Raw genomic sequence first — 18,084 nt, forward strand, 5'->3', positions numbered from 1 at the left:
ACTAAATATCTCTCCCCATACTAAACTAAATATTTCTCCCCATACTAAACTAAATATCTCTCCCCACACTAAAATAAATATCTCTCCCCACACTAAACTAAATATCTCTCCCCATACTAAACTAAATATTTCTCCCCATACTAAACTAAATATCTCTCCCCACACTAAAATAAATATCTCTCCCCATACTAAACAAAATATCTCTCCCCACACTAAACTAAATATCTCTCCCCATACTAAACTAAATATCTCTCCCCATACTAAACTAAATATCTCTCCCCACACTAAACGAAATATCTCTCCCCATACTAAACGAAATATCTCTCCCCATACTAAACTAAATATCTCTCCCCACACTAAACTAAATATCTCTCCCCATACTAAACTAAATATCTCTCCCCACACTAAACTAAATATCTCTCCCCACACTAAACTAAATATCTCTCCCCACACTAAACTAAATATATCTCCCCATACTAAACTAAATATTTCTCCCCATACTAAACAAAATATCTCTGCCCATACTAAACTAAATATCTTTCCCCACACTAAACTAAATATCTCTCCCCATACTAAACTAAATATCTCTCCTCATACTAAACTAAATATCTCTCCCCACACTAAACTAAATATCTCTCCCAATACTAAACTAAATATCTCTCCCCACACTAAACTAAATATCTCTCCCAATACTAAACTAAATATCTCTCCCCACACTAAACTAAATATCTCTCCTCATACTAAACTAAATATCTCTCCCCACACTAAAGTAAATATCTCTCCCAATACTAAACTAAATATCTCCCCCTACACTAAACTAAATATCTCTCCCCACACTAAACTAAATATCTCTCCCAATACTAAACTAAATATCTCTCCCCACACTAAACTAAATATCTCTCCCAATACTAAACTAAATATCTCCCCATACTAAACTAAATATCTCTCCCCACACTAAACGAAATATATCTCCCCATACTAAACTATCTCTCCCCACACTAAACAAAATATATCTCCCCACACTAAACGAAATATCTCTCCCCACACTAAACTAAATATCTCTCCCCATACTAAACTAAATATCTCTCCCCACACTAAACTAAATATCTCTCCCCACACTAAACGAAATATCTCTCCCCACACTAAACGAAATATATCTCCCCATACTAAACTAAATATCTCTCCCCACACTAAACTAAATATCTCTCCTCATACTAAACGAAATATCTCTCCCCACACTAAACTAAATATCTCTCCCAATACTAAACTAAATATCTCCCCCTACACTAAACTAAATATCTCTCCCAATACTAAACTAAATATCTCTCCCAATACTAAACTAAATATCTCTCCCCACACTAAACTAAATATCTCCCCCTACACTAAACGAAATATCTCTCCCCACACTAAACGAAATATATCTCCCCATACTAAACTAAATATCTCTCCCCACACTAAACTAAATATCTCTCCTCATACTAAACGAAATATCTCTCCCCACACTAAACTAAATATCTCTCCCAATACTAAACTAAATATCTCCCCCTACACTAAACTAAATATCTCTCCCAATACTAAACTAAATATCTCTCCCAATACTAAACTAAATATCTCTCCCCACACTAAACTAAATATCTCCCCCTACACTAAACTAAATATCTCTCCCCACACTAAACAAAATATATCTCCCCATACTAAACGAAATATCTCTCCCCACACTAAACGAAATATCTCTCCCCACACTAAACGAAATATCTCTCCCCATACTAAACTAAATATCTCTCCCCACACTAAACTAAATATCTCTCCCCACACTAAACTAAATATCTCTCCCCATACTAAACTAAATATCTCTCCCCATACTAAACTAAATATCTCTCCCTACACTAAACTAAATATCTCTCCCCACACTAAACTAAATATCTCTCCCCACACTAAACTAAATATCTCTCCCCATACTAAACTAAATATCTCTCCCTACACTAAACTAAATATCTCTCCCCACACTAAACTAAATATCTCTCCCCATACTAAACTAAATATCTCTCCCCACACTAAACTAAATATCTCTCCCTACACTAAACTAAATATCTCTCCCCACACTAAACTAAATATCTCTCCCTACACTAAACTAAATATCTCTCCGCATACTAAACTAAATATCTCTCCCTACACTAAACTACATATCTCTCCCCACACTAAACTAAATATCTCTCCCCATACTAAACTAAAGGGCACGGATTAGGGAAGGAGGGAATCTAAAACCATGAGCTCCCTCTACTGCAGGTATGGAAGTAGACATTGAAGGCTAAGATCGCCATCTTGTGGAAGAGTTTATGAAGACAGGAATGAAGGTGAAATCTATATACTTCATTATCTAGTAGTTATCTATTATTCTTTTATTTTTCATTTATAACATTCAAAATAGACATGTTCAGACAAATAATGCCAAATTATTTATCAAGAATAAAAAAAATTATTACAGTAGATCATTTCATTTGTTTTAGGCAAGGAAATGTACACCCTTGTGAATACACATTAAAATAGTATACCTGTGGAATATATTGAAATATCAATTTGAAAATGTTTCATACATGATCAAGTAGCATCAAGTATCAGGCGAAAGGTACAGTACAGATTCACAGTACAGATTCATGACAAAATATGGATCATGCTGATATTACTTTGCTAAAAATAGAAAAACAGATCATTTGAGTTCATCTTAGAACAGGGGTGCTAAGTTCATAAGTTTTTGCGTGCTTGGCTGCGATGGAGCAGAAGAAACCCAGGAGAGAGAGAGGGAGGGAAAGAGAGAGAGAGAGAACCTTGGGCATTAACAAAGCTGACACGCTAATTCTAACCCTGACCATTGCGTAACATGCTTTAGCACGCTGCAGAGGCCTGGCAAGACCTGATTTAACAGGGCCAACCATACCCAAGGCACTGCATCTCTCCCCCTGTCATAGGACTATGACACACTTCAGGATCATGCATAAGTAACACAAAAGCAGTCTAGACTAAGCAACACAGACTGACAGACAGAGAGCGAAAGGAAGAGAAGATTAGTGGAAAGGTGAAAACAGTACGAGGTGGAAACACCATGAAAACCCCAGTTCCAGTCCTTCTTCCAGTGTAATAGCGTATCAATCGAGCATGTTAGGGAATTTGCTATGATAGTACGTGCTGAAGTTAAACTCCTCCACTGTAAACTCAACGTTCTTCCACTTCTTGGCTAATCTTCTTCCCTCCGGAGTCTCCATGGCAAAGTTCTCAATGGCCAGAATGGGCAGCAGGGCAATCTCCTTATATACCATTTCCATTCCCCATTGCTGTTCAGATATAAATATATAAACAAATATACTGTTGTAGATTTCCATATATAAGCATAGTAAAAGACAATAGAATAAGATAAACGGAATGGCTGCTGATCCAACTTTTCTTGGACCTTTCTTCCCGGGGGCTAAAGGTTCCGAAGTTTCTGCGCATGTGCAGGATTCTGTAATACGTACAGTCTCTGTTCTAATCGTATAGAACAGGCTACTCTGGCGAATGGTGCTCATTTAATAAAGGGAGATCAATGCTGAATCAATGTCTGCAAGATCACATTATGATAGTATTGTTCATAACAGAACTGAATATACACTGAGTGTACAAAACATTAGGAACACCTTCATAATATTGAGTTACACCCCCTTTTACCCTCAGAACAGCCTCAATTCGTCGGGGCATTGACTCTACAAGGTGTCGAAAGGGTTCCACAGGGTTGCTGGCCCATGATGACTCCAATGCTTTCCCACAGTTATGTGAAGTTGGCTGGATGTCCTTTGGGTGGTGGACCATTCTTGATACCCACAGGAAACTGTTGAGCGTGAAAAACCCAGCAGCGTTGCAGCTCTTTACATACACAAACCGGTGCGCCTTGCACCTAATACCATACCCCCTTCAAAGGCACTTAAATCTTTTGTCTTGCCCATTCACCTCTGAATGGCACACACTCAAGGCTTAAAAATCATTCTTTAACCTGTCCCCTCCCTTTCATCTACACTGACTGAAGTGGATTTAATGAGTGACATCAATAAGGGATTGTAACTTTCACCTGAATTCACCTGGTCAGTCGATGTGACGGAAAGAGCAGGTGTTCATAATGTTTTGTACACTTAGTGTAAAAGCATAGCATAATGTTACTGTAAGACAAAGGACACCACCTCAGTTTTTAGGATGATTGTACAAATGGCTGCATTTTTCTCTCATGTGGCCACAACTCAACAGCACGCGCCACTAAGCAAAATATCTGCCTACGGATCCGCAGCCTCGGTCTAAAATAAAAAGCTAGAGATTAAAGATCAACCTCACCTTGCCACAGGCAGCACAGCTGATCACACGGCCTGGCTCCCAGTCCTCGAAAGTCTTCAGCGCGGGCTTCCCACCGGTTTTATAGTACTTCCTGAAAACAAACACATATGCACAGGTTACCTCCTCACACACACTGATGCAAAACCACTTCAAATATGTGCTCTTTTTGCCTTACAATGTGGACCAATAAGTCTTGTGACAGTATCAGGACAGACATTAGAGAAGCACAACTTACTCAAAGTCGGGGTTGATGTTGACATGGTGTGCGTTTTCAATGACTTTAATGTCATTACCGAAGGCCACGGGCACAAAACAGCCTCGACACGAGAGCTGAACCGTAGCAGCACTGAAACGACTCCTCTTCTTGATCTTCAACTGCTCTGCCAACTGCCTGATCAACAAGGCTTCTGTCTGGAGATCAGTGATCTAATAGGGGAGGCAGAGAGAGAAGAAATCAAGTGAAAACAAGATTAGATAATGAGGAACGGGCGTGCGCAAAAGCTTATTGTAACAAAAATCATTTGGGTGCCGGGTTCAAAAGGCATATCCTGGAAAAAAGGAAAGTGAGTGAGTGTAGGTCTGTCCTTTTTTCCAAAGTGATTAGAGACATGCAGGGGTAGAACATAGAGAAAGATACCAGCCTCACCACCATGAGGAATCGCCTTACCTTCATTTGGAACTCCCTGTGCTCCATCCTCTGCACTTCGCCGATGGCCCTGCCAGTCAAGTCCTCCAGACATTCATTGAGGAGTTCCCGACGCACCTCCCGCCCCCCCCGCCTGGGCCACCACAGAGTAAACGCTGTCACTCGCCCGAGCCCGGCCACTGGCCTGCTGTTGTGCGATCTCATTGGTCAGCAGCCCATAGCGCACCACCAGGTTGCATTCTGGGATGTCCAGGCCCTCCTCGGCTACGCTGGTGGAGATCAGGAGGTTGAGAGAGCCCCGGCGGAATGTTCTGATTGTTTCCTTCTGCTCATTCTACAAGCGCACCCACAGAAACACACAAACAGAGGTCAGTTGTTGGTATAACACAGGTCTTGGCACTTTCCAACCCACCTTTCTATACCTCCACAAGTTTAATGTCAAGTTACCTGGGTCATGTAATTGATGCCATTGCCAGCGCCAGTCAGAATGGCTGCTCTGATACCAGCACGCTGCAGTGCTGGGTTGTTGGACACCCAGTCATACAAGCAGTGGGTGCTTTTACGGGTCTTGGAGAACAGGATCCCTCTGGAGGGCTTACCCTGGTCAAACTGCTCCAGCAGGGTGTTCTGAAGCTTCCCCATTTTAGGGTTTTCAAACCGGGCATCACCTGACAGTTTCCTCAGCTCCACCTCGTTTTCTGTTGAGGAACAGAACACTGACTATCAACATTCAGAAGTTGAACTTCCTATACCCTTAATATTCCAGAGAATCACACACATACAGTTTGTGAGAAAGTCAGAGAGATTGTTACAAGAGAATTGCAGGTTCTCACCCTGGTAGAGTCCAAGCAGGAAGAAGTCGGTTCCATCCATGGCGGTGGAGCTCTTGGTACTATAGTAGGACTCAAGGACCCTAAAGGCATCCACCATGCGCACAGTGTCGTTGATGAGCAGGGCGTCGTTGTACTGACGCAGGTGGAGAGCACACTGGGCCAGCAGTCTGTTCCTGTCTGTCACACCTACACCAGGAAACACACATCCAAAATAGGTTTTAATGCAGTATTCAAAACTCTGGTATTGACTGAGGAAGGTTCCTTGTGTGATTTGGTGCATGAAAATAGTTCCTATGCTTAGGTTCTATGATGTGGTATTAATTCATATTAAGAGGATGATTTACCCTTCTTCTCCAGAATCACCACGTCTGCCTCGTACTCCTGCGTGCCAAACTCCCTGAACGGAAAGTCAGGCCCTAAGGCCATGAAGTCATGGATAAACTGCATCATGAACTTCAGGTGATCCCCAAATGGGTCCTGAGACAAAACAACAGGAGTTTGTTGAATTCAAACCAATACAGCTCTCAAGTTCAAAGGCTTTATGTTTACAGAACAGAATTGAACTCACCTGAGGTCTTTTGTCAACGATGTCAAACCTTTTCCTGGGTCTGGGGACCTTTTTCTGCAGCTCAGGGGCGTACACTTTAGACGACACAATCACTGAGTCCAGGTTGGCACAAATCTGAAGGCCATAAATAATGAAATGAGCTAAATGTAAAGTGTAAATGTAAAGGGTTAGAGGGACATTATTCCTTTTTTTTACTCAGGATGAAAGTTGGGGCTGAATAAATAGCATGTAAAGACCACCGGAGAGAGAGAAACTGACCTGCAGCACATGCTCCACAGCTCCTTTGATGCTCTTGGCTCCTCCTGTCCCAGGAGAGGCAGTGAGGCCCAGAATCTGCGGCAGCCGCCTCTCCCCCTTCAGCTTCTGTGCCACGTAGCGCCCCATGATCTTATTGTAGACACCCTCCTTATGAGTGTGGTGGCACTCATCAATGATCAGCAGAGTGAACTCTATGGTTGGGAGAAAGAAACACAATGGTATTGTGAACTCAATGGAATCCAATGGTTTTACTGTATACTAGTTCAACATATGGTTTAAACCTACGATATGGACCAGTCTTTTAAGTGTGTTAGCTTAGGTTCCAGGGCTTTACTGTGTCAGGTGTAGATACTCTTTATAATGACGTGTCTGTCAATTGGGATTGATACCAAGTGCTACTGGTGCACAGTGGAACAAAGCCTGGGAGCCATCTTACAACAGCCTAACTTCTAAATAAATCAGTAACAAGTAGTGTGTACTACACACACCTCGCAACAACACCATGATTCAATATGTGGAAGGCAGCAGGGTAGCCACTCACGTGAGAGCTCGACATGTTTTCCCTCCTCCTGGTTGGTCAGGGCATTCTCCAGTATCTGTGCTGTACAGATGACCAGGTCAGAGTTCTTGACATTGCAGCCAAAGAAGTCCTTCTGGTCACAGTCCCCACTGATAGACACCAGGCTATAGTCCAAACCCAGGAAGGGTTTGAACTCATTGATGTAGAGTTGATCAACCAAATGAACCTGGAAAACATAATGCCAACAACAGGTCGCCATGGTTTCCCCGGGAATAGTGGAACTTTTATTTTCTGATTTTGTATAGAATTAACAACACACCTATACTAAAAGGTCAGACTACCTAGATACAATTACACAGATGGGTCAGTTACCTGGCCAGTTACTCTGAAACATCTGCTAAATAGGCCCAAAGCTCTAGTAACCCCTCCCTACCTACCTTGTTGACCAGCACAGCCACCTTAGCTCCAGGGTTATTCTCCAGATGTTTTTTGGCCACATACACAGCAGCCCGTGTCTTCCCTCCTCCGGTGGGCAGCCAGATGATGACGTTCTCCCCCCGGAGAGCCCTCTGAACCACCTCCTCCTGGTACTTATACAGCCCAAAGTCTGCCATCCTACCGGTCTATCCTACCGGTCTATTGGTCCACACAGAACTCCTTGTCCTTAGAAATAAAAACAACATTAGACTAAAGGCAGTGCACCACAAGGCTATTTTTAAACTGAAATGCAATACACACTGCAAATGTCCCTACAGTACTACAACGTACTACTACTACTACATTTGTGGCAGTCAGCTATAGATGAAGTCAAGCCATATTCATACTCAGCTCACCAAGTGTTTCTGAAGCAGCTCTATGTTTTGGATCAGCAGCAGACAATGTCCATGGTCCGTTGTGACCAGGTTCTGATTACAGAGAGGTTTTCACTGAATAAAGATCCACCCAGCTGACACCCAAACAGAAAAACGAAACCAAAAGCACTTCAGTCTTAGGTGAAGAAGGGGTCCTATTCAAGGGAGTTCTTGAGGGCCAACAAAGTATGTCTAAGTAAAAGAAGTGACACAAGGATGTGAATTATAGGAAGATTAGAAGAGTTGTAGGGATATTAATACACGTAAGGAGCCGTATCAGTTACGAAATCTACCAAACTGCAGATGTGTTAATCTAGTGGTATTGTACTGAGAGGGACTGGTATGTCTGTAACTATCTGCAGTCCAGGAGAAAGCTGTTGCAGATTTCTGTCAGCCTGACAAAGCACCCAGAGCCCTTAATGGGCCCCATTCTTACCAGTTGTGACATCAGGAAAACAAAACTGCAAGACACCATGAGAAACACTAGTACTGCATATCTGAATGGCATTTAAACAGCCCGAATAAACCTTATGGTCACACCTACTTAACAACACTGCATGGTTACTGGAACATAAAAAAACATGTGTACACTGTAACTAGTTGCCATCTTATAAGACAATAATAAGCACAGAAATATTTTACTATAAAAACTTTATTTTCATGAAGAGTATTACAGTAAAGAGCTCTTCAAACCATATAACTAAAAGAAAATGTAGCAGTCTTAATATTTTAACATTTCACTCACACAGTATTTTCAGAATCTTAATGCAGCATACATAGGTAGATTGAGAGATACATAACTGACAACCCTGAATAACGAAACATTGACATCACTTTAGTTGCTCAAAGCTAGTCATGATTCAAATACAAACACACACAACAGTTCAGTGAATACTCAACCACCCAGCACAGACCAGTCATTTCCCCCAAAACGTTTTACAAAATAGCAGAGAACCAAAGGCATCTCAAGAGGCAGACAATCAGACACCGACCATGACCAAGAAGTGGGTTTGTGTGAATAGCCGTGGCCATCTCAGTAAAAACAGAACAGATTATAGTTCTCCACCATGCAATACTGCTTGTGAGTATGGAGTGAACACCAAACCAGACACTTGTTTTGTGTGTGTTTGTCAGCCATTATCATATTAACACAATACATATCCACCGTAGAAGAGACAGAACCAGCAGGGAGGGTAAGTGCTGTGCAACACCTACATACTGTATTGGCAGGGCTCTATGGCCTTTCAGAGAAATACTGACAAATCGAACGGTCATGTTTAACAGTGTGGTTGGATCCTGTGCTTCCATCAGAAACAGGTTATTTCTAGGTCAAACAGAAACCGAAACAAAAGGGTGGCCAGTAACCCTCAGAGTAGTCTCCCTAGGCAGACGGGTTTGGCTCCCACATTAACAATGCTCCTGCTGTTGCCCTTGGTCTGGGATTCCAGAGACGACCCTCAGATCAGACAACACCATTAAAACAACAATGACACACTACTACGCCATCTCTGATGTTTCCCCAAGAAAAACAACCATGTTTGAGATCAGTGACATGGCCATACTGGCCCAGAAGAGAATGGGAAAAGAACAGTATTGACAACTACACTAACATTAGGATTGGATTGGAAAGTTGCACGTTTTTCTACTGACCAATCACGTGATGCCAAATCCAACATAATGCAATGTCAGACAGGGATATCTATGGTCACGCTTCAGGCTGACTACATTTCAGTTGTTGCATTGTATCAACCAATGGTTAGCGTGTCCCGTTACATGATGTGGTTAAATTATTGCTAAATACCTATCCAGGCCTTGTGAGGTGTGGCAGGCGTCTGCAATGTAGTCAGCCTGGAACGCGGACATTATCTGTGACTGCAACCTGACTTCGACAATGCGAGTCTGAACAGGTCTCGTCTTCTAACTCAAGGGCACATTGTATTTCTACCCTCCAAGTCTACTGGCCTCTTTTCAAGTGTATGTCAGTACAGGAAGGCAACAACGGCATAGGTCCCCAAGTCCAGCCTACTCACGTTTCCATGTCAGTACCAAAAATACAACTCCCATCTGGAGGAGCTGTGAGCGTGAATGTCTAAGCGGGCATTATTTTATCCGATTGAGGAACAATTCCATGAAAATGACATCCTATAAAATGAACGTAACCTATGTGGAAAGTTTGACATGATCTGCTGTGGGACCAGTCGTTTTGGTACAGGAATACGTTACAGCTCCTTCTATGAGTCACTTGGAGCAAGAATGAAACCAGAATGAGACAGCAACACACAGAGAGATTCTATACTACAGAGGGTAGTGAGACAGGGATAGAGGGAGACAAACAAACAGAGAGTGAGAGAGGGAGGGATTGATGGAGAGTCATTTCGACACATTAGCAAACTTAACTCGCCTACAGAGCCTTTCCAATTACCTCCAAATGTTGTTGTTACACCCCACAGTTCCCTTCACCCACCAGTAATATAAATATAACATGCATAAACACGCACTGCCATTAATAAAGGCTTCCTAAAAGAAAAGACGAGGGGAAAAGGGTTGGAATATGGCTAGCAATGACCCCTGACTATGTCATCACAAGACAGTGTGTGTGAGTGAGTGTCCACGAGCGCTCCTTCCTGCTGTTGTGCATGGTGACCTGTGACCCTAGCTTCACTTCTCGATCAAGCCCCCTTCCTTCAGCTTAAAGTAGAAGAACTTCTCCAGTGTGTTGGCACACTTGCAGTACTCGCTGTCCGGGGGGGTTGTATTCACGGCAGTTGGTAATGACGCGCTGCAGGTCTGCTATGAACAGCTTCTTGGTCACATAGTATCTGTTCTTCAGCCTCTCCGTCATGGTCTTCAGATCTACAGGAAGGAGGGAGAGAGGAGAGGGGGACACGTAGGTTATATGTGAAATATTCCTTCAGAGGGTTTACTGACATATCCAGACGGACTTACAATTAAAAGCGCATCGAGTTGGGGGTCATTGCTAGCCATATTCCAACCCTTTTCCCCTCGTCTTTTCTTTTAGGAAGCCTTTATTAATGGCAGTGAGTGTTTATGCATGTTATATTTATATCATGGCTGGGACATATAAACAAGCCAGGGAATAATGAGCAGATGATACACTCACCAATGGGGAAGCGTATGATCTCGTAGTAGTCTGGAGCCTCAGTCTTTTTTCACGGGCTCCATGAAGGGCCAGGAATCAGGGTGAGTCTGGGAGAGGAACACAACCACACAGTTGTTATGACTTTCAGTCTGAACCCCAAATGGTCCCCTATTCCCTACTGCGTGTACTACTTTCGATCAGGGATGCAATTTTTTCTACCCCCTTTTACTCCCCAATTTCGTGGTATCCAATTGGTAGTTACAGTCTTGTCCCATCGCTGTAACTCCCGTACGGACGAAGGTCGAGAGCCGTGCGTCCTCCGAAACACGACCCCGCCAAGCCGCATTGCTTTCTGACACACTGCCCACTTAACCTGGAAGCTAGCCGCACCAATGTGTCGGAGGAAACACCATACACCTGGCGACCATGTCAGCGTGCACTGTGCCCGGCCTGCCACACGACTTGCTAGAGCACGATGGGACAAGTACATCCCGGGCCGGCCAAACCCTCCCTTAACCCGGACGACGCTGGGCCAATTGTGCGCCACCTCATGGGTCTCCCGGTTCGTGGCTTGCCGCGACACAGCTTGGAATCGAACCAGGATCTGTAGAGACACAGCTAGCAATGCGATGCAGTGCCTTAGACCGCTGCGCCACTCGGGAGGCCTTCGATCAGGGATTATATAGAGAATAGGTTGCCATTTGGGACACAGACTCTGTCTGACCACTCCTAAGGTTGAACACTGGGTTGTATCGGTGCATGTCAGTGTTTTACCTTGACCTGGGCCAGGAGATTCTTCAGCATGTTGTACAACACGTCAGGGTCTTTCAACTCTTTCCTACAAGACAGGATAGGTAATAATATATCAATTCAATGACAGGTGAGTGTGATTGTAAAGGCTGCCAGTTGTTTTATGACAATACTGCACATCATTTCTTTATTTCCTGATAGACCAAACATTCAGCTTACACTTTCTCCTTTGCACTGGGCTTCCAGCCTGTCTCCCCTAGGGAGAGAGAATAATTAAAACATGACATCAGACAAGGCATTAATAGTCTATACCCTGAACAAGGTATTAAAAGGACCCACACCCACTTACTGATGCCAGGGATGCTCTCCACAGGGATCTGCCGTACCCCCTCTTTGAAGCAGGTGAGTCCTGGGTATACCTTCCTGATCTGGCTCTGCTTCCTCTCAATCAGCTTCTTAATGATCTAACCAGTCATGGAAACACAGGGACATGTTGACCAAAACACACCAACATGGACATTAACACTGTCCTTTCATCAACAGATGGAGAAAGGTCCAGAGATGCATAACCGTCCACTGACATTCACCTCAACCTGTGTACCCCACAATGGGAGGACTTCCTATAGAGGTCCTCTCACCTCTTTCTGCCTCTTGATGATATGAGAGAGCTCTGTGTAGGGGATTCTGGGATTTAGCTCACACTCCATGAGGGTAGCCCCCTCGTAGTCCTTGATGTAACCAAGGTAACGACTCTTAGTCACTTTGATGTCTTTGGAAAAACCCTGCAACGGAAAAAAGAGCCAGAAGAGAGAGGTCAAAGGAGAGGTGAGGAAGAGAGGGTGGTACATGCGATCATCCTATACCATACCTGCTTCTTGAAGTAGCCAATGGCGTACTCATCAGCGTAGGTGAGGAAGTACAGGATACTGTGCTTGATGTGGTACTCCTTTAGGTGGTTCATCAGGTGAGTACCGTAGCCCTGAAACCACAATGGAAAACAATCAGGGGAAAATGTTGGGCTCTTAGTCCAACATACATTCAAACTCTGACAGATACCGTTAGTACAATAACAAGCCATTAAGTCCAACTTACCCAGATAAATGATTTCGGTATTTTTGCTGTTGTATGTAAAGGAGAGGTGCGGCCATACCTTGACTTGCTCGTTGGATGTGACGGCACAGAAGACGATCTCAGTGAAGCCCTGGGTGGGGAACATCCTGAAACAGATCCCCCCGATGACACGGCCATCTTTGATTAGGGCCAGAGTCTTGTGCTTCCTGGACAGAGAACGGTCCAAGAGAGTGGAGAGAAAGGGTCACAAAAAGGTCATTTCAAGAGGCTTCACTGAAGACGGGGTACAGGTGAGAGAAACAGTTCAAATATCTACGTACGGGTCAAACACTAGGCGTGTGATGTACTCTTTGGGCATGCGAGGCAGCTGGTGGGAGAAGACGTTCTGCAAGCCCACCAGCCACATCAGAATCTTCTTGTTGGACTTCTGGGAAAGAGAGTTCCCTATGACATGGAACTCTATGATGCCCCGCCTCTCCTCTAACCTGGCTGTCTCATCACGAGCAGCATTGGCAGACAGCAGACTCGTCTAGCAGAGAGTGACAGTGATTATCAACGCAGTCAATTATTATATTCATTCTAACAAACATCCAGTTTCCATACTTAGATGTTAAGACTAGATAAAACATATCCGCAGTCAACATAAATATCCATGTTGCACTGGCGAATGGACATTAAATGATGAGTCTCACTCTCAGTCTTGGGAAGCACTTACCTCTGGGCCCAACATGGCAGCCGGGTCAGTGATGGTCATCATGACCTCGTTGACCAACTCCATTGGGATGTCTCCCATCACTCTGATCCTCTTAGCGTCCTCCAGGGTCAGAACTTCTGGAAGCTTCCTCTTCTCTCCTGAGGAGAGACAGTACAACACATGACTATAACCACCATTAATTTAGATGCTGTTTGTGTGTCTGAGGCTATCCCACAGAGGCATGGGAAATAAAAGCTCCCACATGAACAGATAAGACATAATAACAAACATCAGCGATTACTTCACACCCAGTACAAAGCAAAAGTTAGCTTGGCGGGGTTGCCAGAGTTACTGACCTGTTATGGGCTCAGCCACGCCAGAGTCCAGCCCCAGACTGCCTAGCGAAGAGCCAATGTTCATGCCCTTAGAGAAGGAGGGCGAGCCCGACACTGCAGCAGGGCTGATCACTGCCAGGATCAGAAACACAGGACAATGACCGAAACCAGACAGAATTATTGAAAATGGAGAGGGGGAAATCATACATTACATGTTGTACAACCTATAAGTGCATTTATGGATCTTATGAGAACCACTTATTTAGTTGTAACTTAGGGGCCCCTCACCTAACTGGTGACCCAGCTGGCCCCCCTCTGAGGCAGGCATGGTGAAGTCAGCTTCCCAGATGGGAGAGTTATCCCCATAGATCTCCTCCTCTAGCATAGACAGAAACCTGGGACACAAACCCTTTGTTACAAGCCACAGATACACAGCATCCATCTCACTCACTCCAGAATCTTGGTTTGATTGTAACTCGAGGAAGAAACACAATAAGAATCAACTTTGATTCCGAGCGGATTACTACGGGTTGGTTGCACACCACGTACTTGGGAAAGTGTGTGAGGATGAGTGTGCGTTTCTCTGGTAGGAGCTTGTCCTTCTCCACTCGGAACTTCTCCAGGAGCTGGCGGCGCGTCACGGTGAAGATTGACTTGAGCAGACTGCGGCCAAACACCTGCGTGGTCTCGTAGCGCGGCAGGCTGTCGTTACTCTGGGGGACATGGCAGTAGCATAGCCACCTGGGAAACAAGACACAGATTAGATTACAGTAGTTGTGAGCCACTATTGATGGGAACAAAAGGAGCAGGCTGCAGTGAGACCTCCACATGAACAGAAAATAAACAAGATGCAATACAACAATAACAAAAAAGTAAGATGCAATACGCTGCAATCTCTTTTTTTTTTTTACATTTTCCACAACACATGGCTCACACACACACACACAGACACACAGACACACAGACACACACACAGACACACACACACACCTGGTGTAGTCCACTTTGTAGGCTGTGCCATCATCCTTCTGGGACCGCTGGCGGAACTGCGTGGGAGTCTCCAGCTTCCAGTAGTTCAGACACAGGAGGAACATCTTGGAGAGCTCAAACATCGTCTGCCTCTCTCTGGGTGCCAGGTGGCTGAATTTGTACTGAACGAAGTTCAACACTCCCTGAGGAACAAAATAAAACAAACGTGTACAAAAAGGATTTTACTGTTGGGGAAGAAGGAAAGAACAGCTTGAGAAACAGGTAGGAAGGAGACTGTTACTACCTGCTCAATGTTGGGCTTCTGAAAGGGGGGACTCCCCAATGATCCCTCCACTATCGGCTGACTCATCTGCAAGATGCATTTTCTCAGCAGCTGGGGGATAGAGACGAACAGAGAGAGAGGGTCAAGATGTGCTAAGCCAGAAAAGTAGAGGTTATGGCCATCTACACTTGTCTGTCTGGTTAGAATGGAGGGAAGTGATTTCATACCTTGAAGAGGTAGAAGTAGACCTGCTTGGTGTCAGTGTCCTCCTCCTTGTGCACAGACATAAAGAGATTCTCCACATCCACCACCATGCCCAGCAGCCTGTTGATCTCCTCCTCTGACACGTTCTCCAGGTGGGACACATGGGCCGCTGCACAGGAGGGGTTCAATAACAGATCAGCCTCTTAAAGTGTCAATCAGCAGTTGAAACAATGACTAAGGACCCCCCCCACTGTTTCGGTAAAAAGTTGAGGAATGGGACTGGAGAAATGTAACTACTCTCAAATTCATAGACAGAGCTACGGATGCAAGGACTGACCATCCATGATATTAAAATGATAGTTTTACCCATGTTTTAAGGCTATAGTGTTTCTTTACATTTACATTGTTTCAACTCATACAAGTACTTGGGAGTATGGCTAGACAGTACACTGTCCTTCTCTCAGCACATATCAAAGCTGCAGGATGAAGTTCGAGACTTGGTTTCCTCTATCGTAATCGCTCCTCTTTCACCCCAGCTGCCAAACTAACCCTTCGGTGTACCATCCTAACCAAGCAAAATTACGGAGATGTAATTTATAGATCGGCAGGTAAGGGTGCTCTCGAGCGGCTAGATGTTCTTTACCATTCGGCCATCAGATTGCCACCAATGCTCCTTATAGGACACATCACTGCACTCTATACTCCTCTGTAAACTGGTCATCTCTGTATACCCGTCACAAGACCCACTGGTTGATGCTTATTTATAAAACCCTCTTAGGCCTCACTCCCCCCTATCTGAGATATCTACTGCAGCCCTCATCCTTCACGTACAACACCCGTTCTGCCAGTCACATTCTGTTAAAGGTCCCCAAAGCACACACATCCCTGTGTTGCTCGTCTTTTCAGTTCGCTGCAGCTAGCGACTGGAACGAGCTGCTACAAACACTCAAAATTGGACAGCTTTATCTCAATCTCTTCATTCAAAGACTCAATCATGGACACTCTTACTGACAGTTGTGGCTGCTTTGCGTTATGTATTGTTGTCTCTACCTTCTTGCCCTTTGTGCTGTTGTCTGTGCCCAATAATGTTTGTAACCTGTTTTGTGCTGCTACCATGTTGTGCTGCTGCCATGTTGTGTTGTTACCATGCTGTGTTGTCATGTGTTGCTGCCATGCTATGTTGTTGTTTTAGTTCTCACATTATGTAGTGTTGTCTCTCTTGTTGTAATGTGTGTTTTGTCCTATATTTTTATTTAATGTATTTTTATTTTTAATCCCGTCCCTGCAGGCCTTTTGCGTTTTGGTAGACCATCATTGTAAATAAGAATGTATTCTAAACTGACTGGTCTAGTTAAATAGAGGTTAAATAAATAAACATAAAATACAAACAAGCTTATATTTTGGGTTCTGATGGAGTACGACAGTTGAACTAAGCTCATTAAGCATTTATAAGTTATATTCTTCAAGAATCAATAGGTACATATCATTCATTTATAAGTACACAAATGGATGTAGCAACTGCTGATTGCCCCTTTAATAGGGGTACTACTCACTCAAAGAGATGAGACTGAAACCTACATTGTGAAATTTATATGATCATAATTGCTATTATGGAATAGCATACACATTCTATATATATGATGTGTATTGATGACATTAGGTTCAGTGTGATCATGAAGCGTATCTATCCTTCAAACTAGTGTTGAGTCATAAGGCAGCCTACCCAGGGCATGCCCGCAGCTGCGGCAGGACTCGCTAAGGCTGGCCGCTTGTTGCTGTAAATCCATACTTCGGGTGGCAGTCGGCGGTTGTGGGTTCTTCCAGCCATTGCACTTGCATGTGTCACTAGCCTAAAGATAAGAGGAAAGTAAATCAGAAGCCCCACACTTGCATCATAAAGAAGATGCATGCTAGCTGGCTGCCTAGCTAGCAAAGCTGGTTAACCATGCTGTTGCTAACTATATTCTTGACCGTAACGTTAGCTACGCCATATACATTTGTGAAGGCTATTATTGCATGTTAGAAACCAAATGCAAATGACAATGGTGTTTTGTTTCTGTTTGTTGAGACTGTTATACAAGTAGGGGAAATGGCTAGTTAGCTAGTCATTGTTTTGGTGAAGTTGGCTATGCTAGCTAGCCTAGCCATATAGCTAACGTTAGCTAGCTAGCTACCTTGCAAGCGGAGAAGACGCCGAGTTTCTCGAGCTTTTTCGCCCGTGGAAAAGCTCTGACTTGGGCTTTTTTCTGACTCGCCCGCTGTTGTTGGCTAAGACCTGGTCTGACTGGGTCACTGTTCCCCGATCCAGATCCCACCGCAGCAGCGTTAGACCCAGCAGTCCCACCAGACTGAGCTTGATGTAGCCGGGGTTGCAAGGCCTGTGCCGCCGGGTCCGACATATCAAAACGCACGCTTCACTGCTGCTTGTTCCACTCAATGGTACGTATACACATCATTGGTTCCACACCACCCCTGTTTGGGTCGCTCACCTCTCCCCTCACCCTGGATTTGAAGAAAGGCAGTATGGGTACTGTAGTCTGTGGCCCCTGCAGTCTGCCTAAAGTATTGAAAGTAGCCGGAGAAGTCAAAGTTTGCAATAAAAACATACAAATGCATTAACATAAAAAAACGGCATTACACTGTTGAATT

At 44.1% G+C, this 18,084-nt stretch overlaps 2 protein-coding genes across 2 annotated transcripts; both read right to left on the reverse strand.

The window, feature by feature from the left end:
• Positions 1-2,384: 2,384 nt before the first annotated feature.
• Positions 2,385-8,063, reverse strand: dhx58 (DEXH (Asp-Glu-X-His) box polypeptide 58). The gene is given in 13 exon segments (NM_001140177.1): positions 2,385-3,329; positions 4,354-4,444; positions 4,589-4,779; positions 5,021-5,122; positions 5,124-5,333; positions 5,447-5,697; positions 5,833-6,018; positions 6,177-6,309; positions 6,401-6,514; positions 6,659-6,849; positions 7,200-7,404; positions 7,616-7,841; positions 8,012-8,063. Coding segments are annotated over 12 exon segments (2,037 nt in total). The 5' UTR covers positions 7,793-7,841; positions 8,012-8,063; the 3' UTR covers positions 2,385-3,143.
• A 600-nt stretch (positions 8,064-8,663) lies between these two features.
• Positions 8,664-17,930, reverse strand: LOC106600977 (histone acetyltransferase KAT2A). Its single transcript, XM_045715015.1, is given in 20 exon segments — positions 8,664-10,777; positions 10,779-10,882; positions 11,151-11,199; positions 11,201-11,236; positions 11,904-11,967; positions 12,099-12,135; positions 12,229-12,343; positions 12,518-12,661; positions 12,748-12,858; positions 13,030-13,156; positions 13,271-13,479; positions 13,666-13,802; positions 14,001-14,111; positions 14,268-14,374; positions 14,529-14,720; positions 14,970-15,151; positions 15,253-15,342; positions 15,459-15,604; positions 17,159-17,285; positions 17,610-17,930. Coding segments are annotated over 20 exon segments (2,403 nt in total). The 5' UTR covers positions 17,835-17,930; the 3' UTR covers positions 8,664-10,687.
• Between the last annotated feature and the right edge of the window lie 154 nt (positions 17,931-18,084).

This window comes from Salmo salar, chromosome ssa03 (assembly GCF_905237065.1).
Source record: "Salmo salar chromosome ssa03, Ssal_v3.1, whole genome shotgun sequence".
In the NCBI taxonomy this organism is placed as follows: domain Eukaryota; kingdom Metazoa; phylum Chordata; class Actinopteri; order Salmoniformes; family Salmonidae; genus Salmo; species Salmo salar.